This window comes from Odontesthes bonariensis, chromosome 15 (genome assembly GCF_027942865.1).
Source record: "Odontesthes bonariensis isolate fOdoBon6 chromosome 15, fOdoBon6.hap1, whole genome shotgun sequence".
Taxonomy (NCBI): domain Eukaryota; kingdom Metazoa; phylum Chordata; class Actinopteri; order Atheriniformes; family Atherinopsidae; genus Odontesthes; species Odontesthes bonariensis.
In genome coordinates, this window is record NC_134520.1 from 9,212,969 (window position 1) to 9,226,223 (window position 13,255).

The window sequence follows — 13,255 nt, forward strand, 5'->3', positions numbered from 1 at the left end:
TCCTTGCCTCAAAAATAGTTTACAAATGTCAAGTCTTGATTGACAGTAATACTGTTATGGCTAAAGTAATAATATAAATCAATTATCATTAACAGCATATATGGGTGGAATAAGGTCCAATTAACTATGTAGTGAGTTTAGAATACGAGACTACAGCAACGCTCTCCAAACTGGTCTCCCAGCCTGTGCTGTGAAACCACTGCAGCTGGTCCAGAAGGCGGCGGCGCGTCTGGTTCCATCATCCAAAAAGAGCTCAAGTTACCCTTCTGTTCATTGAACTCCACAGGCTACCAATAGCCAGCTGCATCAAATTCAAGTCACTGATGTTGGTCTACAGAGTCCTTAATGGAACGGCTCCCATCTACTTGAATGCTCTTGCAAAGGCTTATGAACAGGTTTTATGCCGAGAAGAGCATCCCCATTCGCTGGAGCTTACGTAAACCGGTTCAGGTGTGGACTATTATATTTATCCAATAAAGTTACAGTGATAATATTCAGCTGACAATGGTGTTTCATTAGTTCATCTTTTTTCCCATTTCATCATATAGATGAATAATACATGTACACTTATGATAATCCGACAATTGTACAGTTTATAGCATCTCTATCATTGTATTATTGTACAAATATTCCAAAGTAAGGGCCGTGACTAACACTTTTGTAGTAATTCTATTCACATATTCTAAGAATATCAATCTTTACTCAGTATAGCACAGATGAAATAATATAAAAATGAACCTAAAACTATGAAATTTGATTTTAATTTTAGAGACAATTTTGGACTTGTTGAAATTCGCATCTGTTAATTCAATCAGATAAACAAATGTATGATGTAGTTATATCATTCCATTCAAGACTCTCTTTAAAGCATGACCAGCAGGGGATGCATATCTCGGCAGGCATGCACTTCTCTGCATAACACCAGTCGTCACAGGATTGTCATCTAGCAGCACCTACACCACAATTAAGACAATCCAGACTCTTTTCATGTGTTGTTCCACGATCAAATCAAATCAAATCAAATCAAATCAAATCAAATCAAATCAAATCAAATTTATTTATATAGCACATTTCATGTACAAACAATTCAAAGTGCTTTACATAAAATAAAAGCATTGCAGCAGGGAGTGTAAGAAGCATTAAAATACATAAAAAAATATAAAGAGAAATAAATAAAATCATTTAAATTAATTTAAAAACAAGCAACAGTCAAGATAAGTTAAAAGATACCATCAGATTTCATGCATAGACACATGAGAAAAGAAATGTCTTTAACCTGGATTTAAAAATGTCTACATTTGGTTAAAGTTTAATCTCCACTGGCAGTTTGTTCCACTTATTTGCAGCATAACAGCTAAATGCTGCTTCTCCATGTTTAGTCTGGACTCTGGACTGGACCAGCTGACCTGAGTCCTTGGATCTAAGAGCTCTGCTGGGTTTATATTCTCTGAACATATCACAGATGTATTTTGGGCCTAAACCGTTCTGGGATTTGTAAACCATCAGCAGGCTTTTAAAATCTATTCTGTGACTGACTGGAAGCCAGTGTAAAGATTTTAAAACTGGTGTGATGTGTTCAGATCTCTTAGTCCGGGTTAAAACTCGAGCAGCAGCGTTCTGGATGAGCTGCAGATGTTTAATGCTCTTTTTGGGAAGTCCAGTTAAAAGAGCATTACAGTAATCGAGTCTACTGGAGATGAATGCATGGATGAGTTTCTCCTGGTCTTTTTGGGAGAGGAAACCTTTAATTCTGTTGATGTTTCTGAGATGGTAAAAAGCTCCCTTGGTGACAGCTTTGATGTGGCTGGTGAAAGTCAGATCTGAGTCTATCAACACTCCGAGGTTACGAACTTGGTCAGTGATTGTAAGGTCCCGAGTCTCAAGATATTTACCAACGCTGACCCTCTTCTCTTTGCCACCAAACAGAATGATCTCAGTTTTGTCTTCACAGACTGGCTGTATGAAGCAGTAGCCTGTGTTCCCAACCACCACCCTCATGTACCAATTCATCTTCATAATAACAGAGGACATAGTAAAGAAGCATTGTGTGATTTTCAGTCTAAAAATATTCTTAAAACATTTATCTTTTCCTAATTTTATTATTATATGGTCACAACTGTGTCAAATCAGAGGTCACAGTACAACAGACTGTGTGCAACCTTCCAGTCACATGACATGGTGGTGACATAAGACATCTTTCACGGTCCTTTTACAGCCCCCGACCACAAACACCTGAGTAAGAACTGCTCAACTTAATTAAAAAAAAAATCTAGATGCAGCATGGGAGAAAATGCTACCTCATTTCTAACTTTTTCCCCACAAAGAAGAAGTAAAAACACCAATTTAAACCAGGATTTCTTTTATGTGAGAAACATTGTGCAGTTCAGAATGCCTTTGGACATACAAACTGTTGCAGTGCAAAATAACTTTATTATGTGGAAATCTGATTTAACAAACAGTTTAGGAAAAAAATGAAAAATTTACAAAAACAACAGAACAGGCCTGCTGCCATTTTGGTCCTCTTGCAGTGGTTTGGTCTGTCTCTGTCAGCACGGAAGGCAGCGTTAAGCTCTGACACTACTCAAAATAAGAACTTCCATCAGACTTCAGCACAGCACCAACAGTAGATGCTGAGAGTTCTCCAACACGATGGATGGATGAAAGAAAGAAAGGCAGGCCCTCAGATTTTCTTCTTAGTGGATTCAATCATGGTTCCATGTTGCGTTATAGTGTTGTGTTATGGGCTGTTTATAGACCCAGCATTGTGTGTTTGGACTTTAAGTGTTAGGATTCTCCTGTGGTGCATCTTCCTTCCACAGAGAAATAGTGAAACTAAAGAGTTGATCGCTTTTCCCTGTCATATTTAATGCAAAAATTAGTCAGGATAGCCAATCAAATCAAAACAGACAAGAATTAGTAATTTGGTTGTCACAGAGGATGAACTCAAAGTGTCAATCAAGAGAAAATGCCTCAGATGACTCATTGTAATCAGTTTTTCTTTTCTTTCGTTTCATTTTTCTTTCTCTTTTTTGCTAACAGAGTTAAGTCCAACCAGCTGGATCTGACACAGAAAAGCTGTTTTGGGAAATTTCAGTTTCTGTCAGAGAAGAAACTTCTTAAGCAGCTTGAATCACATGTTGGTGTGCTCCCTTTGATTGCAGAATCAGTCTTGTTGCTCAACAGCTTCATACCGTGGAGAGTCTCTGTAGAGACAGTAGTGCTGAGTCATGAAGAGGATGTCGAACACCACGGAGAACAGACCCAGACCAAACTTAGTAGGATCGCCAAATATCAGCATCCACTCATCTGAAGAGACACATTACAATCAGTATTAACAACATACTCTGGTAATTACAGAAGTAAGACATCAACTGGTTCTTAAATGGGAGGATTGTCAGAAGCATATTATTGTTTACAAAATTATTAAAATTCAGTAAACTAATGTCACTGTCTCCCACAGAGTATGTAATATCCCAATACATAGAAATTAAATCTTTATAGTCTCATAGCTGTTGTTTTGCAAGCCACAGCTGATCAGAAGCAGGACATACTCAGCAGCCACAGTGATGTGGAGCCACACAGACATTGTGGCCAGCGTGAAGCAGCCAGGGGGGGGGGATTCCCAAAGACGTAGCGGGGAGTGTGCTTCGGCTGTGTTTTCCGCACTGGAAACTAGTTCCCAAACCGACATGAGCAAACCAAGCCTTGCGTGTTGATTTACACAGTCATTTGCACTCGATGTGAAAGTACACCACTCACACAGTAATTAGAAGGTAAATCAAGTAAATTAATTCACGTTGGGCAAAATATTTCGATTGGCGACGCTAGCATGTATGTATTACGCGCAACCAAGCAGTGGTCAGTGCTGTGAGACTCGGACAATGCCTGGGTCGCCAGGAAAACGCTCCCATACACTTAAATATGTCTCGGGAATGCGGGGATACACTTAATTTGGCCTGGGGGTGGCGTATCCCTTTAACATGGATAGAGACTAATCTTATAAATGTAACAGAGCATCTTGGATGGAGCATCTTATTACCCATTAGCTAAAGCATATTAAAAATGCATGGGCTGCTCAGTGGTGTGGTGTTCCTACACTGGAAGCAGGTTCCTGGGGTTGAATCCTGGCTGAGTTCTTTCTGTGTGGAGTTTGCATGTTGTCCCCATGTATGCGTGGGTTCTCACCGGGTACTCCGGCTTCCTCCAACAACCCAAAAGCATGCATGTTACGTTGATTGGGAACTCTAAATCGTCCCTAGGAGTGAGTGTGAGTGTGGAAGGCTCTTAGTCTCTGTGTGGCCCTGTGATGGACTGGTGTACCCTGCCTCTCGCCCAATGACAGCTGGGATAAGAGGTCAAAGCGTAACATCTGTGAGATTTTTTTTCCCCAAATATGACCGAAGAGAAAAATATCTGTCTGTGCAGCAGAATAAACTTTCAGTTAATAAATAAGTATTTGCTGATCCTAAAGAGAATAAAATATGGTGTGAAGGATAATTCAGAAGAGATTAAGAAGTGGCCACTTATGATCATCTTATCCACCATTTTCATTTGGCTGTAAACTATCCATCGTACTGTGGATTAAAAAAAAAACCCTTAACATCAAATAAATCACAACATAGAAATGATAACAACACAAAGTAGGATATTCACCATTGTTGTACGACTGTATGATCATCTGCAGAATACTGAGGGTTCCACCAGTGAAGTCCAGCAGCACATTTCCAATACTCCACCCTTCTGTACTCTGTCTCCTGTAGTTCATGTAAGCCTTGGAACAGCCAGAAACCCAACAAACCACCATCAGTGATAAGGATTCCAAATAACTGTTTAACACACACCATGACCGATTCGAGTAATAATGTTTAATAGCATTTAAAGACCACCTCATACAAACCCAAAACTGGCAAAACTTATGGAATCACAACTCATGGAGGATGTTCAGTTGTTTTAATTTGGTTAAATAAATGAATAAATTAAGGAATTAATTAAGTGCGCCTTTGTAGAATCACCACCTTAACGTGGTAGAGGAAAAGCTCACCGGCGAGCGCCTGGTGGCCGAGCCTTGGCTTCTTGGGGCTCAGTTGGGTCCAGGCAGAAGAAGCAACAGCAAGCTACTTTCATCTGGACTCCCCACTCGCAGGGAGCAGATTCGAGGTGAGGCTGAGTGCCTTAGTGTTGGAGTCCTCCCCGTTGGGAGAGAGGGTTTCCTCACTACAGCTTTAAGTTGCAGGAAGGAAGGTTCTGACTGTTGTTTGTCCATATGCACCAAACAGCAGCTCAGATTACCCAGCCTTCTTAGAGTCTCTGTGTCTCCTGGAGAGGCTGCCACATGGGGATTCCATTGTTCTTCTGCAGGAGCTCATTTTCTTACCAAATAAAAAAACTGAATGAACATCCTGCAAGTGTGGCGTTACAGGCATGTTTGCCAATGGTTGTGTATGCAGTCTTGATCATTTAAGTGAATAGTACTATGGATAGAACATGAAATAATGCAGTTTAATTAATTCTGTCAGTTTAAGGAGAAAACCTGAAAGACATGCACGTGGGTATGATGTGTCATGGAGCACTGTTTTTGGAAAATAATCTTCAAGGACAGACACATCATTACAATTGTTTGTGGAACATGATTCTATCTTAAACAGCAAGTGTTCATATTTTTTTAGGGCTGGGCAACAATTAAAATTTTTAATCTAATTAATCACATGATTTCCCTGATTAATCACGATTAATCACATTTGTAAGCAAAAAGTAGTGTATAGCTTTAAGCATTTAGTTTTATTTTAAATGTGCTGCCATATGAATGAAAGTGCCATAACATTTGTTGTGCAAACACACTTTTAACATCAGCATCTTTCTGTAGTTTTTATGTAGAAGCCTCGCTCCACTGTCTGTTTCCTTGAATGACTTGCTGCTATCAGTTGTGTGTTTTGCCTTTAAGTGATATTTTAGACTGGAACTACTACGCTGAGAAAACAATTCAACTTAATTAATGCACGATAAAATATTTATCGGCGTTAAATAATTACCAAGTTAACGTGATAATAACGAGTTAACTCGCCCAGCCCTAATATTCTTACAAAAAGGATCATTAGGACTATAGCATTTATGTTTCTTCTTAAAGGATTATTTGTCACTAGTGGCCTTCATTCGAAAGTTGCCTGAGAGTGGCATGCAGCAAAGCGCCCGGGCGGGGACTCAAACTCAGGCCGGCTTCAGCGAGGAGCTTCAGCCTCTCTACACGGTCAAAACGCCTACAGCAGCTCAACATGGTGTACATACTTATGTGTAGCTTACCTGCGGTACATATTTGACGATGGTGACTGCAAGTTTAATGTAGGAGAAGTAGTAAAGGTAATCCAGCCAGGTGATTTGTTTGGCAATAGCAAGAAATAAGCTGATCAAAGCAAATGCCCAGCCAATCAGCAACAAGAACAAGGCTGTCCATGAGACTTTCTGACTCCCCCTCTGGAAGAGAGAGGAAAGAGGAAACAGAGGGTTACACAATCATACAGGGTGCTTTTCCTGAAGCAGTTAAAGCGGCAGTCGGCAACTTTTTTTTAGTCATATTAGCTTGAACTGTCATGGGATTCTGGAAGTAGAATATTAAATCGGCTATTTAGGAAAAATAACGAAATCTGGAGCTCCCTCTAAAGCCTGTAATCATGCTTGCAAAAATCGAGCGCTCCCGGCTGTTTTTAACCAATCAAGTTAGGGTGGAGGAATCCTACCTGTCAATCACAGCTTGTGCACACCCTGCTGAGCGTGAGTCTGCCGCAGCTTGTGTGCGCTCACACTGGTGTGAACTCACGTGCACAACCTCGTCCACAGAGGGGGAGGGGTTTGGGGGGCGATTCGGAGCTTGTTAGAGGTTGGGGGAGGGACCTGAAAGTTGTGTCAGTTCGAATTTTCCGACTTTAGACTCGGAATTTTGAAAACTTGCCGACTGCAGCTTTAAGTCTCAGTTCCTAACAGAGCTGGTATGAGAGACTTGGAAGGATACGGCTTTATTTCCTCACTCCAAACACCTCCAGAGGCCTGCTCTCCTCTCCAGGTGCAGCGTAACATTTTTAACCTTCACTCCATAAAGAATTTCCACTTTATAGACACATACCTCATACACCAGTGCCTGGCCAATGTAGATGACACAGAGCAAGACGGCATGGAGACTGAAGAAAACATCATTAGCGTTGACAGGGTTGATTCCATTAGGGTTTCTCTTAAGAAACTCCTCCTACGGGGCAAGAGCACACCAGCGTAAACAGTAAGCTCTTTGCACACTACATGCTTATAAGCAGGCACTATATACTGTGTAGAAATCATCTAAGTTTCTAAACATTGGTGTCACCTTACATCAACCAGGCAACAGAGGTCCACCCTTGGTGAGCCTGAGGTTTCTTCTGATGAAAAAGCTGTTGGGTTTTTTTTTTCCCCCATTGTATCACCAACAGTCCATAAGTGAACTGAAATAACTGAAATGTGGGATAGATTTAATAAACTATCTCAACAACAATGGCTCTGAAAAAGCTGGGTGTGATGGCTGATGACAAGTCCTCCTCTGACCATGCTGTGTTGAACTCTCAGTCATGTTTCTTCCCAACATCAGTAAAATCAGGTTGCATCTGACTCAGAAAAATCCCCACAGATGATCCAGTATCTGCGGTTCCATCAACCTAAAAGGTCACATGTCCCCTCTGCAATCATTGACCTCCAGCTCGACCCGTGGCTGTGACACAGACAGTGTTTACTTATCTACTGCGGTCATGCTGAGCACCCGGTTAAATCTTTACAATAACTTGCCTCACATGGATCTTTAACACGTCTAACTTCATTTATTCATGTCCCTTTAGAGAAACTACATTGGAGTGTAAGGTTTTTGAGATTTGTCTTCTGGTCGTTCAGGTATGATTATAACCGCAAGCCTTTAGCTTAATTCTCAAATGTCCCTCCAGGTTCAACAAAAATCAAACCCGACTGTCAGCCTTCATGTGTGTGACCAGTGAAGTGCCTTTCTGGGTGCTGTAGTTACCTTTATATAAGGTACCCAGAACAGCCCTATATTGAAGACACTGTAAGCAATGAAGCCTGTGAGGTTGAGAGCCAGGAAGTCAAAGTTGAGACCTACAACACTGAGGACAGACATGTTCATTTCATTAGTTTCATTTCACTCAAACATGTACACCATCTTTTGACATCCAGCCTCATTTGACATATCAGAGAAAGATAAAGACCACCAGGAACCTCCTGGCTGTCAAGTCACGAGGTCACACTACGACCTGAGTGGACTGTGTGAAACACAGATCAGAGAACTAGACTCCACAAACATTATGGAACTTAGCTTAGCCGTAGAGCAAAGAAGATCTGAACAGATGTCAGATTTTAAGATGGAAAATAAAGTTCCTTATTTCTTGTTTGAACATTAAGAACATGGTTTTGACCTCATCTGTCTGACTTAATAGTCTCTCAACACAAATTTATAGTACGAGACTCAAAGATAAAGATAAAGAGATGAATATGTGACATAAAAAGATGCAGAAGAAAGCAGAGGACAGACAAAAAAGGGGTTCGGGGGGCTACCTTTTCCTCTTCCAGTTTTCACAGGCTTGTGGATAGAAGGAAACTGACCAGGCCAGGAAGTAAATCCAGCCTATCACTTGACTGATGACTGACAGAATGCTGCTGTGGATGACCATGTAGCGGATCCTGACAAACAAACTACAGAAAGAAGCAGACAAAACTGAACAGTAGACCAGTATTCAACAATCACCTGCACCCAGGTGTTGAGGTAAAAGCCTTCGTCTGACTTTCTCAGTGAGCTGTGCACATATTCTTATGCAACATGTGGTTTGCAGAATCAACAGAAAACCAAACGACAAGATAATTCCTGTACTTGTTTACCTTTATAATTCTCTTTTTTCTAACAAGTGCAACTTTAACACACAATAGAACATTTCTGGCATCCTTTTAAGATCATTAAGTGGCCTTTACAGTTACTGTAGTCCATGGGGTCTGTCAGTATCTTTCTCCTCGAGATCAACTGCATCTTCCAAAAAGCTGTTTCTAAGTGGGGAAGAAGGTTAGGACATTTTCTGGCTTGGACGGCTTCGCTGGATAACCAAGCAGCAGAGTCCTGGGAGGGTTGGGACGGTGGGCTGCACTACATGAACTCTGCTGGATTGCTGCTACAGTGAACCCAGGGGGGAATTCATGAGAGATGGAAATCTATGTTGTTGATACATGTTGCTTCTGTACCAACCTGTTGAAGTCGGTGTTGTTGCTTAGCAGGTATGTAGTCACCTGACCAACATCGTAGGCTGTCACAGTGAAACTGACTGAGGTACCCTCCGCTGGTAGCAACACCTAAACAAAAACATGAATTAATAATAATAATAAAAAAAATAATAATTTAGCAGCAGCTCATAGTCTGTTACACAATGACTTATCCTGCTCCTGTCTATTAATGACCCGTGCAATTAACTTTCGACTCAAGCCCACAGAGATGCTGCTCTCTGTTTGCAGCTTTATAAAACAAGAACTGAGCTCGGCCAGGCCGCCGAAACAAAGACCAGACTCCTTAGCAGAAGAAATCTATCAAATTATTTTAGTGCCGGTGAGGTAAAATGGGGAGACCAGAAACTTGGCTTTGGTGCAAAGTTTTGAATGGGAGACATGGACAGTGGGACGTAAACTCTCACCTACTTTCATGTCAGTGATGAATAAACATTTGTCTTAGGTTCCTACCTCTTCAGGCAGTGCTATTATAGATGAGTAGTTCCTCTTGGAGCTGTAGGTTACATTAAAGTGAATCTCTGCTGACTGGTTAACAGCTGAACTAGGGAAACACAAAACCACAGATCAAATTAAAGTCCAAAGATTTTACGGATTGAACGTTGGACTTTAAAGTTTAATCTTTAAACATTAAAGTTTAAAGATTAAGTTTAAGCACATACAAATAGCTTTGTTTTCTTATGAGTGTTCAGAAGTGGGTCTGTGATTACCTGGAAGTAATAGTGATGGTGGCTTCAGAGTTTTGTTCAAGTGTGACAGCATCAGGAGCAAACAGACACACTGTGGACTCTAAAGGACAAAGAGAATTACAAAAAGGGCGTATTAACCCAAACCACAGAAACAAATTGTGACTGCTATCAAAGGATAGCACAGGACTATCAGTCTAAACTGCATAGTACGTGAAGAATTCCACATCATTAAATGGAAATATAAAAACTAATGGACAGGCTTTCAACTCTGACTGATGGCTGTAGGTTCTATTGAGCCAGTTCACATACAGAAAGACTAGCACCCATTCCAACACCTCACTAGAGGAGATGGCATCCAACTTCAACTTGGAGGACTGAGGGGTGGGGTGGGGTGGGAGATCCATACTACCTCCCTGCAGATATTCAGTCAGAAGCTTTTTACTGAGTTTACTGTACAAAACTACTGTAAATAGCCAAAATAAACAGAACATTCACCAGAGATGTTAGTCAGCAACCACAAGGCCAGCAGCTGGGCAGGTAGCCACCTCTTTTCCAAATACAGACCAGCCATCTCTGCAAAGTGGTAGCAACCAGAAAGGTACAAAGAATGTTAGCAAATGTTGGCAAATAGAGCAATCTAATTCAACTTTACACTGTACACTTTACACATTGACCAGAATTTATTATCATATTTCGCATATGAAACAGGTTCCTAGGACTGCCTTTTTTTCATCTTCGTAATATTGTTAAAATCAGGAACATCCTGTCTCAGAGTGATGCAGAAAAACTAGTCCATGCATTTGTTACTTCAAGATTGGACTACAGTAATTCTTTATTATTGGGCTGTCCCACATATTCTCTGAAAAGCCTCCAGCTGATCCAAAATGATCAGATGAGAACTAACAGGAGAGATCACATATAAAGGTCTTAATGACCGAGCTGCATCGTATTTTAAAGATCTCATTATAAGATATTTTCCCAACAGAGCACTTTGTGGTTCCCAAAGTTTGGTATGCACAAAGCTCTGGTTATAGACTAAATGTGTTTGGGCCTTTGTTACTCTTTGTCAGTAATACTGACAGAGGATCTGGATGTGGGATAAGACAGTCCCAAGTGTAACCTTTCATTAGAGCCAGAGATCATGACTGTATGTTGAAGCATTCAGGAATGGCAGCCTTTTTTCCCCAAGGCTCTCCAAATGGCACAGTTGGCACAGCTTTGGCACACCTGGTCCTATCCTTAGAAAAACCTATACAAAATACTCAGTTTTGGGGGACTAGGTAAGACTTCAGGCTGTAGTCCCACTGTATTTTTCAGTCCGCAGCCCTATGCTAAAGTCACTTTTAAGACACATATTTGGGAAGAAAAATTAGGCAGACATAAAATTCCAGCTCTTTCACTGTATTCAAGCTGATATTACTCTGTGACAGTAGCACACACAGAGATTCTGACTTTTGTGGGTGAAACTTCAGAGTGTTCTCTTTCAAAAGAGACCTCAACCAGCCCTCTACTCCAAGTGGTTCAAGAACAGCTTTCAATTTACTTTGGGTGTGCTTTTTTTTTTTTTTTTTTTTTTAGGAGTTGCAGGCAAAATCAGAATCAAGTTCTATTGCCAAGTGGGTTTATACTTACAAGGAATTTGACCTGGTGTAGTTGGTGCAGAGTATTAAAGTATTGACAATATAGATATACAGAATCTTCAAAAAAATAAGGAGCTGTAGTGCTAACTGAATGCTATAAATGTGCAGATATACAACAGGATTATTTGATTGTATTAAGATTGTATTACAGTGAACAGGATTCTCATTGGCTAGAAGAATTGGACTGTATCTTTGAAGTGCCCTGAAATGACATTTGTTGTATATGAGCACTTCTGGTCAACAGCTATAAAAGCATAACCTCACACTGAGATTCTAGTGAGCAAATTAATCATCAATTAGAAACACCATCAGTACAAAATGTGTTCCAGTGAGACCCCAACATCGACCTGATGACAGAGGGAAATCCTCTGCTGAGGAGACTGTCGAACTGAACAGAACTTGTGAAATGCTGTTGAAGAAGTTGAGAAGTGATGGGACGAGTCAAGTTCCTCATGTAGCCCTTTTTTTTTTTAATCCAAGCTGCACTGATAAGCATCAGAAACATAAAAGCATGAACTGAGGAAGGACCAGAGCAGGTAGCAGTGTGGCTTTAAACTCAACAGATCACGTGATTAAATAGCTCCTGAAATATGTTGAAGTCTTCACTCAAATAAGAAAAGTTTGATCTAATAACGATGCACTTTACAAATATCAACATCATGAGCCGCAAACTTATGGGACTACTCATACAATACACAGCTGTGTGATAGGAAGGAACGAGAAGCTTTCAGCCAACAGGACAGCCAAATATCTGTCACCGGCAACTAACCCAACACCAATGAAAACAGAAAATCACTGACCGTGTCCCACTCCTTTACTGTACATGGAGCTTCATGTGTGAAAACTTTACCTGTCGTGTGTCTTCAGCTATAGGTCACGAGATGATTCTTTCTCTTCTTCTTCCTCCTCCTGCTTTTCCCTTGCTTCCTCTTCTTTCACTAGTCATGTCTTCTTCTCCCTTTTCACTGAGTCATGGCACAAACACCGTCACATTAGTGCCACCTTCTGGATTTAGTTGCTTAAATCCAAAGAAAAGCAGACTGCTGTGCGCGCTCCCGCGGCCGGAAATCAGATTCTGGCACTTTTTGGCACGACACCGGAGAGTACAGCAGACGCTAATGTTTTTGACATTTTGTACAGAGTCAAACTCAAATTAATGTATTTAGTATGTATTATGTATGTTTTTAAGTATGTACAACTTCCAAGCATTAAATGCTGCATGGTCCCGCTCTCCCGCGCTCCATGTTATCTCTTGTTGATCTACACACGCAGACTGATTGTCATGAGACACTCACAAACAAAATCACGATTTAGTAACGCAGTAACGCAGCCTGCTTGTGGGAAAGTAACAGTAATCTAATTACTATTTTTGCCATTGTAATCCCTTACTTTACTCGTTACTTGAAAAGGTAAATAGATTGCAGTAACGCGTTACTTCCCATCACTGGTCTGTGCTAGCAAAGATTCTTCAAAGTTTAATTCCTGGACAACTCAAAGATTTCTTATATTCAAATAATATCCCCTTTTCAGTCAGGGTTTAGGAAAAATCACAGTACCATTACGGCAGCTCTAAATGGTATTTCCTTAGAACTTGATAAAAAAAACACCACTGTGCATCTCTTTTTATTGATCTAGCCA

At 40.6% G+C, this 13,255-nt stretch overlaps 1 protein-coding gene across 5 annotated transcripts; it reads right to left on the reverse strand.

Annotated features, from left to right (window-relative positions):
* Nucleotides 1–2,342: 2,342 nt before the first annotated feature.
* ctns (cystinosin, lysosomal cystine transporter) lies at nucleotides 2,343–12,607 on the reverse strand. 5 transcript variants are annotated; one of them, XM_075484940.1, is made up of 11 exons: nucleotides 12,418–12,607; nucleotides 10,473–10,550; nucleotides 9,999–10,077; nucleotides 9,742–9,832; nucleotides 9,257–9,360; nucleotides 8,578–8,715; nucleotides 8,030–8,129; nucleotides 7,115–7,234; nucleotides 6,298–6,468; nucleotides 4,654–4,771; nucleotides 2,343–3,306 (listed from the first exon to the last, which is right to left on the reverse strand). In XM_075484940.1, the coding sequence occupies exons 1-11, from the start codon at nucleotides 12,440–12,442 to the stop codon at nucleotides 3,164–3,166; spliced, it is 1,167 nt and encodes a 388-aa protein (XP_075341055.1). In that variant the 5' UTR covers nucleotides 12,443–12,607; the 3' UTR covers nucleotides 2,343–3,163. The 5 variants fall into 5 exon arrangements, with proteins under 5 accessions (XP_075341055.1, XP_075341056.1, XP_075341059.1 ...); XM_075484941.1 differs by having other exon boundaries at nucleotides 12,468–12,606; XM_075484944.1 differs by lacking the exon at nucleotides 10,473–10,550 and having other exon boundaries at nucleotides 9,742–9,827.
* Nucleotides 12,608–13,255: the final 648 nt, after the last annotated feature.